Source organism: Artemia sp. Qi Xiang Cuo, chromosome 14 (genome assembly GCF_049724085.1).
Source record: "Artemia sp. Qi Xiang Cuo chromosome 14, ASM4972408v1, whole genome shotgun sequence".
Taxonomy (NCBI): Eukaryota; Metazoa; Arthropoda; class Branchiopoda; order Anostraca; family Artemiidae; genus Artemia; species Artemia sp. Qi Xiang Cuo.
Genome location: NC_142807.1, coordinates 58,940,124 through 58,960,628, shown reverse-complemented (window position 1 = coordinate 58,960,628; position 20,505 = coordinate 58,940,124). Strand labels below are relative to the sequence as shown.

Sequence of the window (20,505 nt, the reverse complement as noted above, 5' to 3'; positions counted from 1 at the left end):
CTTCTTCAACACGAGTTTCGCATGGAAAGATTCCTCAGAAATTTGACCCATGGATTACTGAAGGTATTTTGACATCGTTAAAACATAAAAATAGGAAATTTTTGAATTATTTAAAATTATAGACACCTGAGTCGTTTGTAGAATTCAGAGTTTATACGAACAAGCTAAATTAAATTATCAGAAATGAGAAGAGAAAATATTATAAAGAGAAATTTTTCGAGTATAAATCGGATATGAGAAAGACATAACAATGAAAAGATACGTCCTCATAGTCGTAAAAGTACTAGTGTTAATTGCCTTGTTTTAAATGGAGAAAATGTTACAGATCCCAATGAAATTTTAGATACTTTTGGAGATTATTTCAGTTATATTGGTTCTAGACTTGCATCGACTATGAATATGCGACTGAATTCCCCCTTTGTTCCAGTTAATGAGCAACATGCAGAAAATTCGTTTTCTTTTTCTGATATTATGTCTGATAAGACTGAAAAAGTTATTTTGAAGCTCAAACGGAGTTTTTCTAAGGACGAATTTGGATTTTCGGCTCAAACCGTAAAGCAAATAGCGTCAAGCATTTCACCTTTGTTGGCACATATTTTTAATCTATCACTTATGCATGGGATTTTTCCTGAGCTTTAAAAAAAGGCAAATGTTATAGCATTACCTAAAGCTGGGAGTTCAACTGACCCTTCAGATTATAGAGGCATTTCTCTACTTTCGATTTTCAGCAAAATTTTGGAAAAACTTGCAAATAGTCGATTACAAAAGTATTTACTTGATAGTAAGATTTTACACACGTCTCAATATGGTTTTATAAAAGGAAAGTCAACTGAGCTGGCAATTCATGAGCTTTTACTAAATATTAATGATTCACTAGATGATGGTCAACACGCGTTGGCGATTTTTCTTGATGTCGCCAAGGCGTTCGACACCGTAAATCATTCTTTGCTTCTTTTTAAACTCAAGTCATGGGTTTTCAACACAAGCTGTTAAATTTCTTGCATCTTTCTGGGAGACGACTAGATTGTGTTGATAAATTTCGTGATCTCCGTTCCGAAACTTTTCCGATTAATTACGGAGTGCCTCAGGGCTCTGTCCTTGGGCCTATTTTATTTCTTCTTTTTATAAATGATTTGCCAGAAATTTTGCCTTTGTAAAATTATAATGTTTGCTGATGATGTAGTAATTTTTGCTTCTCACCGAGACCTATCAGTTCTTTTCCAGAGCCTCGAAAGTAGGTTACTAACTGTATCTGATTGGTATTCAAGGAATTTACTAGCTCTTAATGAAAAAAAAAATGCCAATATACGTTATTTTCGCGAACTGGATCAGTAGTGTCAGGTTGATTCTCTCTTTTCTTGAATAGTCTTTAATTAAAACGGGTAGATCAGTTCAAATATCTTGGGATTATTTTAGATGAAGATTTGTCGTTTCATAAATATGTAAAAACAATGTCATTAAAAACTTCCAGAAATATTGGCATGCTAACTCGTCTTCGTCATTTCTTTCCCAAAGCTATCCTAAAATCTATTTATTATTCTTTCGTCCTCCCATATTTTCTCTATTGCATTTTGGTTTGGGCTTCTACCTTTTCGTCTATATTCAAATCTCTCCAAATACGTCACAATAAACCAATGAGGATTCTTTTTAATGTTGATTTCAGATCTTCAGTTAAACACCTATATGGGACTTCAGGAATTTTTTCTTTTGACCTACTTCATTTAATTTCTATCTCTAGTATTTGTCACGATTATCAATATAGTAATTTATCTGTAAATTTCTCCGGCATTTTTCCAACTAATTCTCAATTTCATAATTATCCTACTACGTATTGTTCAGACTTTTCGTGCGAAATTCACCCGACATCGAGAGCGGGATTCAGCATCCGTCACATTGGCCCAAAAATCTGGAACTCAATTCCAGCATCAGTTCGGGAATGCAGCAACAAACGACATTTTCTAAGACTGGTGAAGAAATATCTTATGACATGCTAAGCATTTTAGTCATTAGGGTTTTCTTTTTCGTTGTTATAAAATTTAGTTAGAAAATGGCTGTGTATTTTCGTTGGCAATATTTCCAGCGCTAAAGTATGCCACCAGGCATGTGCGCTGTTGTGTGACATTTATTTATGTATATGTTATAAATAAAAATATTCTACTCTAATCTACTCTACTCGTTATAACTGGGTTCGTTTGTTTCGTCATAGAAAGGCAGCGTGGTCTTGGAAAAAATACCAACGTCGTATATATGGGGGCTTTTATGTGACTTAATCGTTTGTGATTTTCTAGTGCGTATTGTTTTGAAAGTGAATTCGAAAACAGGTACTTCTGCAAAATTTTTGGGAGAAGGGGGCTAAGAAGCTGCATAAAAATGCAATGCATTACAATCGTTATAAAAATGAATCACCCCAAAATCCGGTCTAGAATTTCATACGTACCTAAAAGTTTCTATATGTGCTCTTTTTATTATACCTAAAACCTATATGATAAGGTAAAACTAGTGCGTCGGTTTTGCGCATCTACAAATTCACAAATGTTCGCACACACTGACAAATTATGCTTGAAAAGCCTTTGGCCGGTTTTCGGTTTCGCAGAATCACTTATATGCACCCGACATAAATCGACGAAGCAGATGCATGAGCCATCTATCCGAATCCAGTTGCATATCATAAAACGTTCGTCTTTTTACCAAAACATACCCGTTTAACCCATGAATTAGGCCATAGGTTACCCTAACAACTTATCTGTGACCCAACAGTCAGGATCGTTAACATGGCTTTGCCCTTTTTCTTTTACTTTGCTGCGGCTGGATAGTGTAAAAACCCTTTTCTTAAATTAGATGAATAAAATTAAGCTTACCTCCCCAAGCCAGGAGGTAATTGAAACATCGGGTGAAACCTCTTTTTCCATACCTTCCCAAAAAACACCACCATCTGAGGTTTTGGCAACGTTGGTGAATATTGTATTCTTTTCGCAAGTTTGCATTGCATTGGGATTGGTTTCCATGTTTGTGCCTAAAAATAAGTAAATTTGTAAACTTATTTGCAGCGGTAGCTACGACCTAGTAGAGGACGAACATTAGCCCATAGTAAACCAAAATCAATTACTTTGAAAACGAATCGGATCAAAATGAAAATTGCACCATTGGAATCGCCAGTGCCTGTCTAGAAAATTGCAGCCCCCAGGGTTGAACTACAAGGAAAATTACTTTTTGCATAGGTAGCACTGATCTCGTCTTTTTTTTTCGTTTTTTTTCCTACACTGCTAGTGGCGCACTGGAAAATCACAGAGCTGTTTAAAGGCTTATTTTCAAGGATATCGCAATATATACTGCCCTTTATAATTATCAAAACAAAAAAAATATTTAAATGAAATAAATTTTTTGACAAAAAACTACATATTCATACACAAGATGGTAAATGACGTCATAAACGTAGGTTACAACTATAAATGAGCGTTAGTAAAAACTATATGATGACGTCAGTTACAATGACGACAATTTCGTCACTATATAAGGGTTGTCGGGTCGCATCACCTTAACCGTTTAAGTTAGTAATTCACGATGCTATTCGGGTTCCAGCGGTAGCTAGCAACCTTGCAAGAGACGACCACGTCCAAGTTTAAGAAATATAATAACCCATAACTCCTAAAAATTGAGTTAGATCAAAACAAAAAGTACACCATTAGAACCGCCTTGTCCGAAACCCCTATATAGGAAATTTTCTGTCCCTTGGCTTGAAAAGCAAGGGAAATATAATTTACTTTACTTACTTACTTAAAGCTCTTGCTCGGCAGCGTCGCCAGCGTAGAGGGAACCAGTCGTCAGCGCCGTCAGTCTTCTCCAGAGTGGTCGGTTCAGGGCGAAGGTTGTCGCTTCAGCCGGGTTGATGTTTCTGGAGGCGAGCCGATCATGGATGACGTCCACCCATATGGTGCGTGGTTTTCCCCTAGGACACCTCCAGCCGTTTGTAGCTGGGTCGAAATCGAAGATGAGCCGGGCGGGTGTTTGGGCAGGCAGACGGAGGAGATGACCATACCAACGCAGCGAGCGAGACTCAAGCTGCTCGGACAGGGGTGGGAGTTTGAAGGACCTGAGGATTTCCAAATTTCGTACCCTGTCGGACCATCGGGAGCGTTCGATTTTTTGGAGGTGTTTCGTCTGAATGGCATCAACCTTCAGCGTCTGTGTCTGAGTCAGCGACCAAGTCTCGGCAGAATAGAGCATAACGCTGGCAACCGAAGCAGAATATATTTGTGCTTTGGTGAGACGGCTGATCTGGGGTTTATGGAAGACTGTTTTTAGAAGCCGACCGAAGACAGAGTTTGCTTTTGCCGCTCTTGCTGATATTTCGGCATCTAGGCTTCCGTTTGAGCAGACAATTGAACCAAGGTAGGTAAACTGCTTGACTACCTCTACAGTTTGGCCACAAATTTCCACAGATGACAGGGGGTTGGACGGCGTTTTCTCAACGGGCATTATCTTGGTCTTCGACCAATTTATTTTCAGACCGAGTTTCTCAGCGGCAGAGGCCAGTGTTTCCAGAGTAGTTTTGAGGTCACTAATGTTTTCGCATATAGGCTATCCACTGTAACAGGTCCAACAGCGAGATCCCACAGGCCTGAATCGTTTGAAACACTTGCATTCATGTCTCCTTGGAGGAGGAGGTAGTCATGGGGAGGTACAGAAGATAGTTCAGAACTAAGCAGGTTATAAAAATCGTCTTTGTCTTTTTCATCAGCGTCGTTTGTGGGGGCATAGCACGTAATGACAGTTATTATGACAGTCTTGCGGTCAAGAGTCTAGGCGATACTGGTTTGAATGACAGGAGGGCCCTACGTGCAGCACTGTTCAGTACTAGGCCAACGCCTCCTCTTCTTTGGCTACCGCCAGACCACAGCAATGTGCGTCCTTCATCTATGTCCTCTTCACCATGTCCAGGGAGGTGTGATTCGGTGACTCCAACTATTATGACTTTATATTTTTTTACTTCTTTTGCTAAAAGAAGCTTCGAACCGGGGGGGTTCAGTGTCAGGACGTTCCAGGTGGCCACATTGGTGTCACCTTGGTCAACAATGTTCAGAGGGGATCGTCCTTTGGCGGTCCGAGGTCGATACGGGGTTTGAGATGATATATCCGAGGCTGAAATTCTGGTTCCACTCGTAGCAATAGAAGTTTCAGGAGGAGGGCTGCCAACACAACCGTCCCTAGATGCATTTGGTTCTCTGGTGGCTAGCCAGGTATCCAGAGGCACGTGGAGGTCGTTCTTCATGCGCCAATTTGCATGGGAACTAACTCCGGACGAGCATCATTTCCCTAATTTATAATAAATTTAATAATAATTAATATAAATTAAAGCATCTGTTTCCGTTTCCCCAGAAGAGGTTTCTGTTTCCCCGCTTGTAAGAAATCAAAATGGGACAAATTTTCAATTAGGTAAAAGGGCAAAACTAACTAAACAGCCCTGTACTTTTACAAAAACTTGATTTTGATGATATATTTTTGGTCGATCCAAAGTTTAAAATTCAGTAATTTGAAGCGTGCAAACCTTGAGATTGTCAGCTATTTGGCTGTACAGTCAAACACTCCTAAAAAGACTGTTCTTGAGTGGCAAGATGAAAAACCAGAGTACGATATCTTATTCTCCATTTGTTAATATTAATAATTAATATTAAAAATAAATGAAATAAAAAATAATATTAATATTAATTAATATTAATAATAAAATACTTCATTAATAAACAATCTTGCCTGAAAACTGAGAAGTTCCATTAAATTCGCTTCAAATGCAAAAATCGTGTTTAAGAAAACCGAACAGTAAAAACCGAACAGATATTTGCTATTCATTTCTATTCTGTTTTTAAACGCCCTCCCTGCTTCTTGTTCTTAGTTGTTATAAAAACCAAACAAAAAAACAAAAAAAAAAAAAAAAAAAAAAAAAAAAAAAAATTGAACTATAAGTTATTTTCAATTCTACAATAATGATTTGAAAATTTACCAAAATTTTCCCCTTACACAGAAAAGAAATAAAAAAATATTCTATCAATACCTGGTGCGACCCCGAAAAATCCATTTTCTGGATTGATAGCCCTCAAAACTCCATTTTTATCAAAGCGCATCCATGCAATATCATCTCCAACACATTCCACTTTGTATCCTGGTAGAGTGGACGTCAACATAGCCAAGTTGGTTTTACCACAAGCACTGGGAAAGGCAGCAGCTATGTATCTTTTAACACCTTGTGGGTTTGTTATGCCCACAATCTGAAACCAAAATTTTATTATTAAGAAAATAAAAATTGAAATCAAATTACGAAATTAAATAATAACTATTAATAAAAACATAACTTTCTGAATAAACCTTCTTAAATATTTCTAAGAAAAATAGTGCAGCTATATTATTAAAACTTTCGGGGACTTCCAAAATTTGAAGCCTGAAATCTTTTTGAAAATGAACTCAGATCGATCTGATTCCAATAATCATTCCAGAAAGTATCATCCACCTGAATACTTTTTTCTTAATGAGTCTAAGAAATTTTGATTATTTAACCCCCCCCCCCCTCCCACCTAAAAAACAACACTAAACATTTAAAGGAGCTTACTAGAATTTCCACCCTCGTTAAATATCGTATGGTGGTCATTAGGGCCACTCGTAAGGGGTTCATTTATGGAGGGAGAGCATGCAAGAACAGGCAAACCTTTCTGGTCTTTTCTCTGTTCAATACCTTTTTAGCATGGACGATTTGTTCGTATCTTTTCGGCCAATATACTTTTTAACTTTGTGAGTACTAATTTTTTTAACGGTGTCGCTGTGAATAATTCATTTTCAAATATGTATAAAAAAGCCCTTTTTGGGTAGTACCACCAAAAACAGATATGCTTATGAGAGTAAGCTAATAAAGAAATATCCCACAACAAGTGAAAAAAAAATTATGCACCACCAAAAAAGGGCAAGAAAAACCGGTGTCATACCGGTGTCATATTTCTCAATAACCAGCACAGCACTGGAGTGCAGTCTTTCCAATCGATGAATTTTGGAACTTTATAGACAAGCAAAATTTTGATACTGGTGTTAGACCAATAGTGTTGATACCCAAAAATGCTGAGACCCATAGACGTAAGATTCTTCACTAGCGTGAAGTACGGGTCCCAGGTCACTCTTTAACGCGACCAAACCTCACTTCTTAAATTCATTTAACCTTGAAAATACGCTTCCTCACTTTCTCCCCGTCGTAAACCCCCCTCATTTATTTAAACTAACAAAAATTAAATTAACGTTAAAAGAAAAAAATCTAAACATCCTTTAGCTTAAGCTAAGCTTTAACTTCTTAACCTTGAACTAACTATTTCTTAAAATTATTCTCGAAAGAGCCAAATGAGCTCATACATCCAGTTCCATACTCTAATACAAGCTACATCCAGGGAAAAATCAGAATTCACGTGTCGGAGTTTTTGAAGCCTCCGACAAAGCAGACTGCCTGCTCCGACCAGGTTATTTGTGAAAAATCTTGTGACAACCTTGTAGCCCCGAGACGGTCGCAAGATTTTTCAGGAATGATTGTAATTTTTTTCTAAAAAAAACAGAGAAACCATTATTATATCAAAAGCTCAAGAATCAAACTTTTTTCTGTGAATGAGACTAGATAATAGAATTCATTTTGAGAAACCTAAGAAGGCTACTTATTTTCTTGAGAACTAAATATAATATGGGAGAACAAATTAAACCTATCAATACAGCTAGGTGAGTTGAAGGGGTGTACTATAAATGTTAGTTCATCATACAATGTTAAATAGAACCTTCAGAATAACCTACAACAAATACAGACTTCATATTGACGCTCTGTTTTTCAATAAAGACCTATTTTATAAAATTAGTTATTAAAATACAGAATAAACAGTTAAGACTATTATTTGCTGAAGTATAGCATCCGAAGAATATAGGCAACTTATAATAATGAAAACTGGAACCAATGTAGAAAAAATCACCAACACTATCTAGTGTCTGGTATTTCTAGGCATTTTTTAGAATACTACTAAAGAAAAGTTGGTGTTATTGCAAAAGTGTTGTAATAAGTGTCTGATCTCAAATTCCAATCTATGCACCGGATTAACGACGCTACTTGACTACTAAGGTCCTTGTTTCGGCACATGATCAGTTTGATCAGTATGATCAGTTTGTTGCTATAGCCGGGTTAAAACTCTGGGTCGCGTATTACCAACCTGAGATCAGTTTTGTGTTGTATTATATCGAACTAACAACACTTCTTGACTACTAAGGTCCTTGTGTCGGCACATGATCAGTTTGATCAGCATGATCAGTTTGTTGCTATAGCCGGGTTAAAACTCTGGGTCGCGTATTACCAACCTGAGATCAGTTTTGTGTTGTATTATATCGAACTAACAACACTTCTTGACTACTAAGGTCCTTGTGTCGGCACATGATCAATTTGATCAGTATGATCAGTTTGTTGCTATAGCCGGGTTAAAACTCTGGGTCGCGTATTACCAGCCTGAGATCAGTTTTGTGTTGTATTATATCGAACTAACAACACTTCTTGACTACTAAGGTCCTTGCGTCACCCAGCGCAATCATGAAGTTTGAAAATGTGCCAAGAAACATAAAATGCTAGATGGTGCTGATGATGTTTTTGAGACTAGCGCCAGTTTCCACTCTTATAAGTTACTCGTACTATTTGTATCGCATCATTAATGAATCCCCGGACTAGACGTAATTTTGCAAGTTACCAGGTGTTTCAGTAATTTTCGTTAAACAAGAAAAACGTCTTAGCCTCTAGGAGAAACGCAAGACAGACGATAATCAACGCTAAATAAACGTATCGTTTTCTCGCAGCGTTTAAGGAGCATACACGTGCGAAAGACAGGCAGTTTTATTTCCGGAAAAGACAAAGTATTTTTGATAGGTATCCATGTATAAAACGGGAAAACTTGAAATTGCTGAGAAATTATTTAGTCAGGAAATATATTTTTATATGAATTGGATCCGTTTTTAGTGTGTTCTAGAATTGGATCAAGTTATACTTCTATAGTAGGTAGTAAGTAAACCTCCCAAATCGTAGCTTTTTTTAACTTGGATTTTAAGTTTGTTTTTGTTTTTTTACATTTTTTCCTATGCGTATTTGTCTTTTAGCAGTCTTATTACTGCTTTTTTAAAGCTTTATTTTGGCTTTATCTTATTTTTCAATCCTCCCATTTATCAAACACATTCGTAAGCATTTATTTTATTTTTGCGTGGACCCAGTAAACTTGGTATATCTTTACAGTCTTGTTAGATGTCATCTAGTCCTTTTAGGACCTTTAAATCAAGGAGATTTTCATTGCCCCCTCCCTAAAAAAGTTGACAACAGTGACAAAAATTACACTGTTTTCCAATTTTCGATATAAGAACCAATTTTTAACCTCTCCCCAAAGGTCATATCTGTCGGTGTCTATCGCCGTGGATTTCATATTTTGTTCATTTTAGACAACTGTATACTAAGCAAGATATACAAAAAAAAAAAAAAAAGAAGAAAAGAGTGTATATGGACGTTTAAAGGTATACACGGTTGTGCGCAAAGCCAAAGGGCATAACTGATACATTTTTTGAAAATGAACATCGTATTTGACTCAAATTGCAGTTAAATATTCCACTGTGCCTTTCGTTATGGAAAGAAGCTTATGGAGATTTAAATTATTTTCGTAGTTTTTGTAACTTGATCAGTGATAATGTCAAAAGTCCCTAATATTCAGAGTCCCTTCTTCCATGGAGAGGCTGGTAACGCTTGAATGCAGGAGAGTTACGTATTGCCTCCGTTTTTCAAAAAAAAAGCAATAATAAATCCTCCCTCGGATAACATTTCTCCAAACCCGGGTTATTTTTGATTCCGTTCCTATCTTGTCGGTGCCTTACCTCCAGAAATGAAAGCTACTGTATCTCTCTTTTATGTTTAAAATAGTATCTCTTTTTTATTACTTGTACGGCTGCTACCTTTGTTTTGCATACGTATATTCCTCTATTTTCCTTTTTCTTCTGTTTTTAATGACGCGCGTCTAAATACAAAATTCGTAAATTTTTTTAAGCATTTTTATCTAGTGTTACATTTTTGGTGCCTATTTCGTTCCATGTTTTTCTTCCCCGTTTATTGTTTTTTTACCCCGAAATTCGTATTGGGACCATCCGGGCTTATGATAACAAACAACAAAAGCACGAAGAACATTAGGGAAATCTTTTAGTAAGACAGTGGAGATAATTTGATTGAATATTTTGGCCCTATGTCCATGGGCCGTCCTCAGAAAGACAAAAATATATAAAAGAAAAAAGACTCACAACAACATGCGACAAAAAAAAAAAAAAAAAAAAAAAAAAAAAAAAAAATCAAAGCAATCCCAGCATCATTACTTGAGCAAAGTTCAACCAGGACTGATTAAACAAGTGAGGTAAAACAAGGGGATTTAATGAGATGAAAGGCAAATAATACAAAAACACGCTCTTATTGTTAATCCCGCCTTTTTGGCAGCTAGCCTCAAGGGGCTTTTTGTGACCTGTTCTGTGTTAATGTCTATTGTTTTTTTTTTATATTTTGTAAGATCATTTTTAATTAATTTGTATATAGGGCATTTAGTGTATGTTCCCCCAAGTCCCTATTTAAGGAGATATGATTATTAATCTTGAGTCTGATTTCAATTGCTTCTCGGACTACCTGTTTTATGTTTTTAATAAGGGCAGATTCATCAAAAAGCATGTTGTGGCTAGGATTTTCAAATACATGGCTGCCTAAAGCAGAATCAAATGAAACAGTAGAAATATTAAAATTAAGAGCTTTGACAATATCATCTTTATGCTGTTGTGTGCGTTTCTTCACTTGTATGCGTTTCTTCTGCGTCTTCACTGTCTTGCAAAATGATTTCCCTTTTGTTCTTCGTGCTTTTGTTGTTTGTTCTCGAAAGGCAGTGTGGTCTTCGTCCCTATTTTTGGACTTATGATAGAAATTTTTCAAATAAACATCTTATCTCATTTGTTACAGAATTAATCCATTGTTTCAACTACTTCAACTATCTTGAAACTAAGCGCTACATAAATTTAAAAGTATTTTTTAATTCACCATGACAAGTCCCTCCTCCCCCAGAGTTAGTTGTGGGGGAGTCTCTCCCCCCCCCCCATTTGTTGAAGAGTAGATGCATTTATAGGAGTATAAAAATAGAAAAAGCCACAAACTTACAAGCATGTGTTCGGCAAGCCAACCTTCTTTCCTAGCAATAGTTGAACCAATCCTAAGAGCGAAAGCCTTTTTTCCAAGTAGAGAGTTTCCTCCATAGCCACTCCCAAAACTGACAATTTCATTAGTTTCTGGACACTGGGTAACAATTGTCTTGTCTGGATTGCATGGCCAATTATTTACTAAAGGACGGGACAGAGGTAGTGGAGAGCCGACAGAATGAAGACATTTCGTAAATTCACCTGAAAATACATCCTTAAGTCATATAATATTATTTATATATTATGTATTTATATCAGTCATAGAATTATACATTATTACTATCAAATTACGTGTATATAGTTTTTAAACTAAAGGGTTTAAAAAATGAAGTTAACACCAGCGCCATGGACCTAAACTTATTGATGGTAATTGAAGATGAACTCGTAACATTTTTTAGTAAATTGGACATTATTATTTTAGAAATTCTTTCTCGTCACAACAGTACCCAACCAAATCGTCACAAACAACCCAAAATTTACCCCCCCCCCATCCACTCAAACAATAATTCCATGCATATGGTATAAAAAGCATTCACTTTCGAAGATCAAAAGCGGTTTTGATACGTGGCGCGAAGATTGAAAATGGCTCCCCTTATTGTTTATTTAGCCAAGGACCAAGGAACTAACCTTCTGAAGTAAACCCGAATAGGGAACAGGTTAGTTTTTCTTTTTTTTTTTTAGCACTAGAGGCCCTTGTCGAAATATCTGCTTATTTTCACTTCTTTTCGTTCCAATGGCTGACGCTGACATTACCGTCGTTTTTTTTGTCGATTTTTTTTTTCATTTTTCTTCTTTGTAAAACAAAATATTTTTTATCCTTTGTCATACAAATACACAATAATACAAAAATATAAACTTTGATGAAGATTGAAAATGTAGTGAGAACGAGACTCTCCATCAGGAAATCTCCAAAACACTCAGGACTTATATAGGCAGTAACCCAAATAATTGCATAATAGGAGTGTACAAATTACCTTGCAAAGGGATCTTATAAAACTTCGCAAAAGATCTAATTACCTTACGAAGGGATCTTATAAAACTTTGCAAAGAATCTAATTACCTTGCAAAGGGATCTTATAAAACAAGGACCATGAGAGAGATTTTGATGCTCGCACAGATGTGAGAGGACATTCTTAAGGATATTCATTCTGGTACTGTTCTGAATTATTTACATGAGACCCAATTCGACTTGTCGGGTACTGTAAATTGACAAAATTGCCACTGCCCCGAAGAGCTTCACGGACAACCACTTTCCAACCCTCGTGTAACAATTTTGGTTCGTCAACCCCGTGTAATAGTTGGGTGCCCCGTTGCTGAAGTTGGTACGTGGATCCATATTTCTTTTCTAAGCAGAAAGGCTGACGGTAACAGCTGCGTCGAATCACCGCTGTCACATGATCATGACTGTCATCCAGTCCAAGTTAAACAGTTGGTTGGAGACGATAAAGAGGAAGAAGTCTGTTTTTTACAAGACAAAGTGCAATTCACACTTTGTGGCATCCCCCATAATTCTTTGGAAGATACTTCCTGGATGTCTTCTCTCTTTACGAGGAGAGATCGCAAGGCTCTAAAGGTCATTCAGTTGGCCCTTTTTTGTGTTTTTTCTTTTGTCTTTCTTGAAGGACATTCAAAGGAGTAAATATACAAATAGCACCCTGCAAGCAGTTGAGAATATAGTCACCCAGGCTGCCATTACATAGGAAATGACGTGAAGAATTAGTGAAAACTTCCAATATTTCAATAATGGAAAAGCATATTTACTAGAAAGACAAAAAAAAAGGAAAAATGGCATAGGATTTGTTGTCCACAAGTAAAATATTCTTTCTATATCTTTCTTTGCTTTTAAGTCACTGTCTTTGAAAAACCAAAGGTTTTTTTGACCGATCCTCTTTACTATTACTTCAATCTTCAACCTAATATACAAATTTAGCTAAAATGTAGCTGGCAATACCCACTTAATAAATAAAGTGCAATCTCATCAAAAATCATCATCTAAAGGCAGAAATTTTTAATTAATTTATCATTTTTTTAATTAACAATAAAATTAAACTTTTTATTCAAAATAAACTAAATTAAAGTTACAAATAAAATTTTAATTAAATATTTTTATATTTTCAATTAATGAGCGGTTTAACTCATTTATAATAAACTGCTTAGAAGAGATACAAAATTGAGAAACCAGTTTGTAAAACTTCTTCCAACCAACCCCCCTCCCCCAGGAAATCGTAAAAGACTAGAATATTATGTGAGAGGCCTCAATTACCATTTCCTAGAACGTCAAGTACATCTGACCCCATTCGAGTCATAACTCGCATTGAAGCTGCCACATAAGGCGAGTCAGTCAATTCAATACCAATTTTCGATAAAGGCGATCCAACTGGTCCCATGCTATAAGGTATCACATACATTGTCCTTCCTGAAAAAAGAAAAACAAATGAATAAAAAGAATCTCACATTTTTTTTAATTTTTTTTAATGTCTAATAGTTCATGGTAATTTCTATCGATACAAACGTGGATATTATTATTGCCGTACCTATCAGGCCCCCTTCGTGGCTCGGGGAGCGATGCTGAGCTCCTCTAGACCCCCTTCAAGTTAAGACAATAGGAATCCTATATTTCTTCACCATAACAAAAATGTCTGAATAAACAAAGCAAGCAATATAGAGGAAACTTCGACGTATAACAGATGATAGGATTCCTAGAAGAATTCTTTTTCTGGCTCCCTTTATTGTTTATTTAGCCAAGGACCAAGGAACTAATCTTCTGAAGTAAACCCGAATAGGGAACAGGTTAGTTTTTTGTTTTTTTTTTAGCACAGAAGACGGCTTGGCGGAGGTCCTTGTCGAAATATCTGTTTATTTTCACTTCTTTTCGTTCCAATGGCTGACGCTGACATTACCGTCGTTTTTTTATGCTATTTTATTATTCATTTTTCTTATTTTTCACACAATATATTTTTTCTCCTTTGTCATACAAATACACAATAATACAAAAATATAAACTTTGATATGTAAATGAGAAAGAATCAATCAATAGCTAATGAGACAATTAATCTTTACTGATGAAAAACTTATTTATGCTCAAACTGACATTTATTATAGGGGGTCGTAAGTCGTCTGACTTTAATTTACTTAGTGCGAGGGGGGGGGGGGAGGGGTCGTAACTAAAAAGAATGAGAAACGGTGATTAAGAGCAAAGAATACCAGGTTATCAGATAATTTATACTGCCATCCCTGCATTGTAATGACTGACATATTATTTGTAGAAATAATTATGCATACAAACTTCTTGATTTGTTGTAAGACCTGTCTATTTTGCAACTTAAAAAGGGGAATATAGTTAGAGATTTATATTTTAGTGAACCCTCTTCCAAATCTCCTACAGTAACTGCCTCGACTCCTCAATCTCCTAATACTGCCTCGACTCAATCACCCCTTAAATAAGATCTGTTTGGAGAAACAAATAAAAGAACATGCATCCACTATGAAAATTCAACTAGCATATGCTAAGATTGTTGCCAATAGAGGTAAATATAATAAACTCGTGTTGGCCAAGCTCTACTCAACTCTTTGTGACCATTCAATTCTTTTTGCTTCTGGAATTGTTCCCCTTCTTAAGAAAAATGAGTTAAAAAGAATCCGGATTAATTATTTTAAATTTTGTAAATTTTTGTTGTTTATTCCACCTTGGACTAAAACCCGGGTAATTATTAATAAATTTCTTGTTCCTGATAATATTGTAAAACTGGAAGCACTACACAGAAAACTTTCAAATACCGCTTGTATCCGTTTTTCTCCGCACCATCACTTTACCAGGTTTTTTCAGTCGTAAGTTATTTTTCTTTTATTTGTTTATTTATTTTTCTCTCTTTGGTCATTATTTTGGTCATTTATTTTCTCTCTTTGGTCCACATTTTTTAGTATTGTAAAAAGTGAGTAAAAATCAAATAATGATAATAATAATGACAGCTTGTGTCCATATTTCTGTATGTTACTTCCTTATTAGATTCTGCAAGTTGGAGAGTTTTTTTTTCTTCTTCTTTTCCCCTCCTTTTATGTTATTTCTCTTCTGTTTTAGTTTCTTTTAAATTTTATGTGTTACTCTGTAACTGGTATTCTTTGATTTCTATATTGATTTGCGTTGCATTTTTATGTGTTTTTCTTCATGATACTCCACGTATTGTACCTCTGTATAGTGTGGGTTAGAAATAAATAACAATAATGATAGTAATAATAATAATCATTTTTCTCAAAGAAAATATTGTTTTTTTTATATTATTTTTTTTTATATGGAATTCATCCCCTATCCTGAGCTTGTCAGTGATACAAAATTTGTTGAAATGGTTTTAACCAAGATCCCGCCCCTTTTCGGGGCGCATGCTACCTCCTTTTTGTAAAATTTACATATTCTTAAGATAAAAGCTTTAAAACGTAATACATTTTATACATTTATAATCAGTAAAAAAAGAAACTTTATATTGCTCGTAAACTTGCATTTTTAGGTTTTTCTGATGTCACTCTTTACTTATCTCTCACTACCATGTACACGTTGACATGTAGGGGTTAATAGCTTTTAATAAAGACAGTGCAACTACCATGCAAGTACATTGCGGATATTTCATATTTAAATTCCAAATTTTTTTGCAAAAAGAAAAAGAACGCTATATTTTACGTAACAGAAAAACAAGAACAGAAAAACAAGAACAGAACATAAACTGAACTCACAAATTACATTTTTTTTTCTACTTTTTTATTGCTTGACGTCTATTTTCTTCTTTTTTTCAAGTTTCCTGGTTAGAAATAATTTTGATAATTTTTTGGCTCTTTTTCATGAATCAAATTGCACTGTCATATTTATGATAATTTTTATTCTCTTACTGGGTTCACTTATGCTCAGTTTTTCAGAGTTTTGGACTCAGTATGCTTTCTGACAGAACAGCGCGATGTACTGAAATAAAACTCCATAATTAGGACAAAATCCTATAAAGTAGCATCCTTTTAAGTTTATTTTATTTTTCAAGGACGGTAAAGTCCTTATTACAAAAGCTAAACATAAACTTCAATAAAAAAAATTGACGACAAGTGAGAACAAATTTTTTTCAGCTGGGATTCGGCCTAAAAAATTTACCATCTGTTATCTCTGCAACCCCTTCAACAGGAAACCGGTAAACAATAATAGCACCCACATCTACTATGAGGCACGCGTGTACTAGGATAAAAGAGGAATATAAATATATATATATATATATATATATATATATATATATATATATATATATATATATATATATATATTTTTTTTTAAAGAGTACTACAAATAGAAAAGGAAAGAAAATAAAATGACGGATGGATTATTGTGCTCATACCAGTCATACATCCAGGAAATCTTTCTTGAATAGCAGCTTTCCATTGTTCCATAGACATCCAATTTCCCAAGGTTCCCTGAATTCCAGATTTTGGGGTGGGTATAGCCTCTTGCTTTCGTTTCGTTACAACGAAGGTCCTTGATTCCACTCTAGCCACATCTGCTGGATCTGTTCTTGCTAACCAGCTACAATAAAGAGCCATTATAGTGCTTAGTTTATACAGATCTTCTATTTTTCTTTTAATTTTTTTTTTATCCATTCAAAGTTTCTGCTGCAGAAGCCGATTTTTTTCAGTTTATCTTAGCGCGTTTTTGTTAGCGAGGCTGTTAGCTCATTTAACAGATAAAAATTATCCTGAGGAAATATTACCTCGCAAGTTAAGGAAAGGTCCAAAGAGTATGGGTAACTTTCAAGAGTGGGAACTGGCGCTAGTGTCGAGAAAAAAACATCAACGCCATCTAGCATTTGGCGACACTAGGCATTTTTTCAGTTTTTCTTAGCGAGTTTTTGTTAGCTCATTTAACAGATAGAAATTATCCTGAGGAAATATTACCTCGCAAATTAAGGAAAGGTCCAAAGAGTATGGGTAACTTTCAAGAGAGGGAACTGGCGCTAGTGTTGAGAAAAAAACATCAACTCCATCTAGCATCTGGCGACACTTGGCATTTTTTCCAGTGTAATAATAAGAAAAATTAACATAATTTGTGTAGTTGGTAAATTTAGTGCAGTAATAAGTGTAGGATCTCATTTTCTGACAGAAAAACGATTACAAAGCTTGGAAAAATGCTTTGAATGGATAAAAAATACAAATAAAAGAGAAATAGAAGAGATCAGCTTTCCGTATAATTTCAGCTAAAATTTCTATTTTTCGCGTACAGACTTTGAAGACAGACCGTGAATATCAGTAAGAACTGATACTTTTATTAATTTTTATCAGTTTTTTATTAATTTATCCGAATCTACGTTTTTATCAATTTATCCGAATCCTGGTGGTTTCTCTGGAAATGTTTCTTTATAATCATCACACTGTCATACCAGTTGTCTATTTTTGGCAGAAGTTCAGGGATACCATTTTCAATCATAGTATTGGTAAAGACTTTTCTTTTCAGCACTGCTTCAATTATAATCCGAACATTTTCGGCTTAATATTGACAAATATATAAAGTTCAGTAAATATAATTTTGAGTCGATTTCGTCGAATATAAGAAAAAATACATTACAAATAACTGACTCATATTGCCACCAAATATCTATTATATATATACATATATATATATATATATATATATATATATATATATATATATATATATATATATATATATATATATGTAAAAAATCAAAAATAATCAAGTATGAATAAGTGGCATTTAACTTTGCTAGCCGTAGACCTCCACTGGCAACCATTTTTGTATGATTTATTCTTAATTTATCGTTAGTATCTCTTATTAAGTGAGAACCAAAGCTAACAATACAATTACAGAAATAAACCCCCACCCAACATAAAATACTAACCCTTGGAGCTTCAGAAGAATAACATTTAAGAGAGTTACTACAAGGATAAGAATTTTACTTTATACATATTATAAAAAAGTCATACCAGTTGTCCATTTTTGGCAGTGGTTCAAGGATACCATCTTTAACCATAATGTTGATAATATGTTGATTTTCAGAATTGCTTCCATCACAGATGTGAACGTTCTCGGGTTTACATAAATTCACAGATTTTTCAATGAAGTCTTGGACCTGAAAATAAAAAGTTAGCATAAGTTTAGGTTAATACTTTCTCTGATTTACATAAATTCATAGACTTTTTAGTGAAATCTTAGACCTGTAGATGAAACCTGACAAAGTTTAGATTAATAAGCATGAGTAGAGCGTTCTTTTGTTTAAATAAATTCACAATTTTTTCAATGAAGTCTTGGATCTGGAAAGATAACCTGAGTCAAGTTTGTTATAACGTTAATGAGTATTGCGTATAACGTTCTCTGGATAAGTTTACCTTAACAAGCATGAGTAGAGTAGAATCTTCTTTGGTTTACATAAAATCATAAGTTTTTCAGCGAAGCCAGTGAAGTTTCTGAATATAAAACCTGAGTAGTTTGTTGTAACGTTAATGAGTATTGCGTATAACGTTCTCTGGATAAGTTTACCTTAACAAGCATGAGTAGAGTAGAATCTTCTTTGGTTTACATAAAATCAAAAGTTTTTCAGCGAAGCCAGTGAAGTTTCTGAATATAAAACCCGAGCATACTTTGTTGTAACGTTAATGACTATGAGCATAACGTCTTCTGGTTTACACAAATCCATGGATCTTTCAATGAAGTCTTAGACCCGAGAACTAAAACCTGAGTATACGTTTGTTATTCTAATTTAATACTAAAATGCTACTGAAATTCGTCGTAGCCCAAGCGCGCCTGTGGACATCCAAAGATTCCTCATTCGGGACTGTCTTGTTTACACATTCTTCTATTCTTCGGAAATTAAGTCTGGCGTTTTAGAATCCTACGTAAGAATTTACGTTCCAAAACTCAATACTCCGACAGAATCTCAAATGCTGATGTGCGTCAAAGCTTCTGTAAAATCAGCACACAGCAATGACTGTCAAACAAAGAAGACTGCGTTGGCTTGTCCTAAGAGGGTCCAATGACAGCATCATGAAGCAAGCGCTTCAAACTGCTCCTTTGCTAGATTAACGCAGACGTCCTGGCGGCTAATGGAGGAATTGGTGGAGAACTGTAAAGACCAACTTCGATACCATTGGTGGGTTTCGAAAGTTTGGCAGAAAGTGGTACAGCTGCAAGCTCCGGTTTGCTGAAGAGCTGGCACAAGATAGCAACATATGGGAGTCAACAATATGGAGTCTTCTAGATGCCGGGTGAGGCGTCCACGTCTAAAACTTGAACTACATAAAACAGCTTATGATTGGTTGACTTTACTTAAGCCTCGTGTTTATCGACATCATTCACCCTGTCACCAGCATTTTTTTTGGAGGCGGATCATTTTTGGACAGTCAGCTGTGGTTTGACAGCCAATATGATTGGACAGTGTTCACAACTTTGAAGGTTGTGATTGGCTGTCCAATCAAAGTCGGCCCTGGTGCTGGCAGGAGAATATTTCCAATGAAGCCGAGGCGTTACACATAGCCTTATTTTACTTTTAATTAAATTTTCATTTATCAATACTATGTTGTTTTGACGATTTCCCTGTTTTTTCTGATATCCTTTACATATCCTTGAATGTTTGTTATCAGAACGTGGGCGGATACAGAATTAATGTTTGAGGGGTGCACCAACAAAACTCAGGATCCCTCGTGGGTATTGTCACCTATCCGCCCATATAATTAGTGCCATTTTCCACCTTCTGGAGGGGGGCATGTACCCGTATAAGAACCTCCAGGATCCACCTTGATCGTATGTAAAATTATGTTGTAATTGGCGTTTCATATTGCAACGCAGAACTTAACTTACGGAGCTTGTTATATGGTCTGCAAAATAGTCAACTAAAATACGACGACAAAAAGACGACAAAATAGTCAACTAAAATACGACGACAAAAAGACGACAAAATAGTCAACTAAAATATTGTCCTTGTCAATAAAATATAATCAACTAAAAATAATCCACTAATCAGAAACAAATTTACATAAAGGAGAATCGGAGCTTTCGGAGCTTGGAGGATCGGCATGATTAGGGACGATGATTTCGAAAAAGATAAGGATGTGTTAACAGGGGTGGAGCAGTTATTTTGTCATTTTTTTTTTAAGTTTTGTTTTTCATTTTGTTGTATATTTTGTAACCATGACCCATGTGGCTGTAGTGGTGAATTCACCATGTAATTCCTAAAGACATTGTGTAAGCACTGTGATATGCTCATTTAGACAATATGA

The 20,505-nt window shown here is 35.3% G+C and overlaps 1 protein-coding gene across 2 annotated transcripts in view; it reads right to left on the bottom strand.

The window, feature by feature from the left end:
* Positions 1-20,505, bottom strand: part of LOC148944700 (phosphoenolpyruvate carboxykinase, cytosolic [GTP]-like) — a 112,706-nt gene that overhangs the window by 31,189 nt on the left and 61,012 nt on the right. For both annotated transcript variants that reach the window (XM_089100683.1, XM_089100682.1), the window contains exons 3-8: positions 18,217-18,362; positions 16,617-16,801; positions 13,514-13,666; positions 11,213-11,451; positions 6,047-6,260; positions 2,859-3,013 (exon numbers count right to left, since the gene is read on the bottom strand). In XM_089100683.1, coding sequence (XP_088956809.1) covers positions 2,859-3,013; positions 6,047-6,260; positions 11,213-11,451; positions 13,514-13,666; positions 16,617-16,801; positions 18,217-18,362 — 1,092 coding nt within the window. The remainder of the gene's footprint in view (positions 1-2,858; positions 3,014-6,046; positions 6,261-11,212; positions 11,452-13,513; positions 13,667-16,616; positions 16,802-18,216; positions 18,363-20,505) is intronic.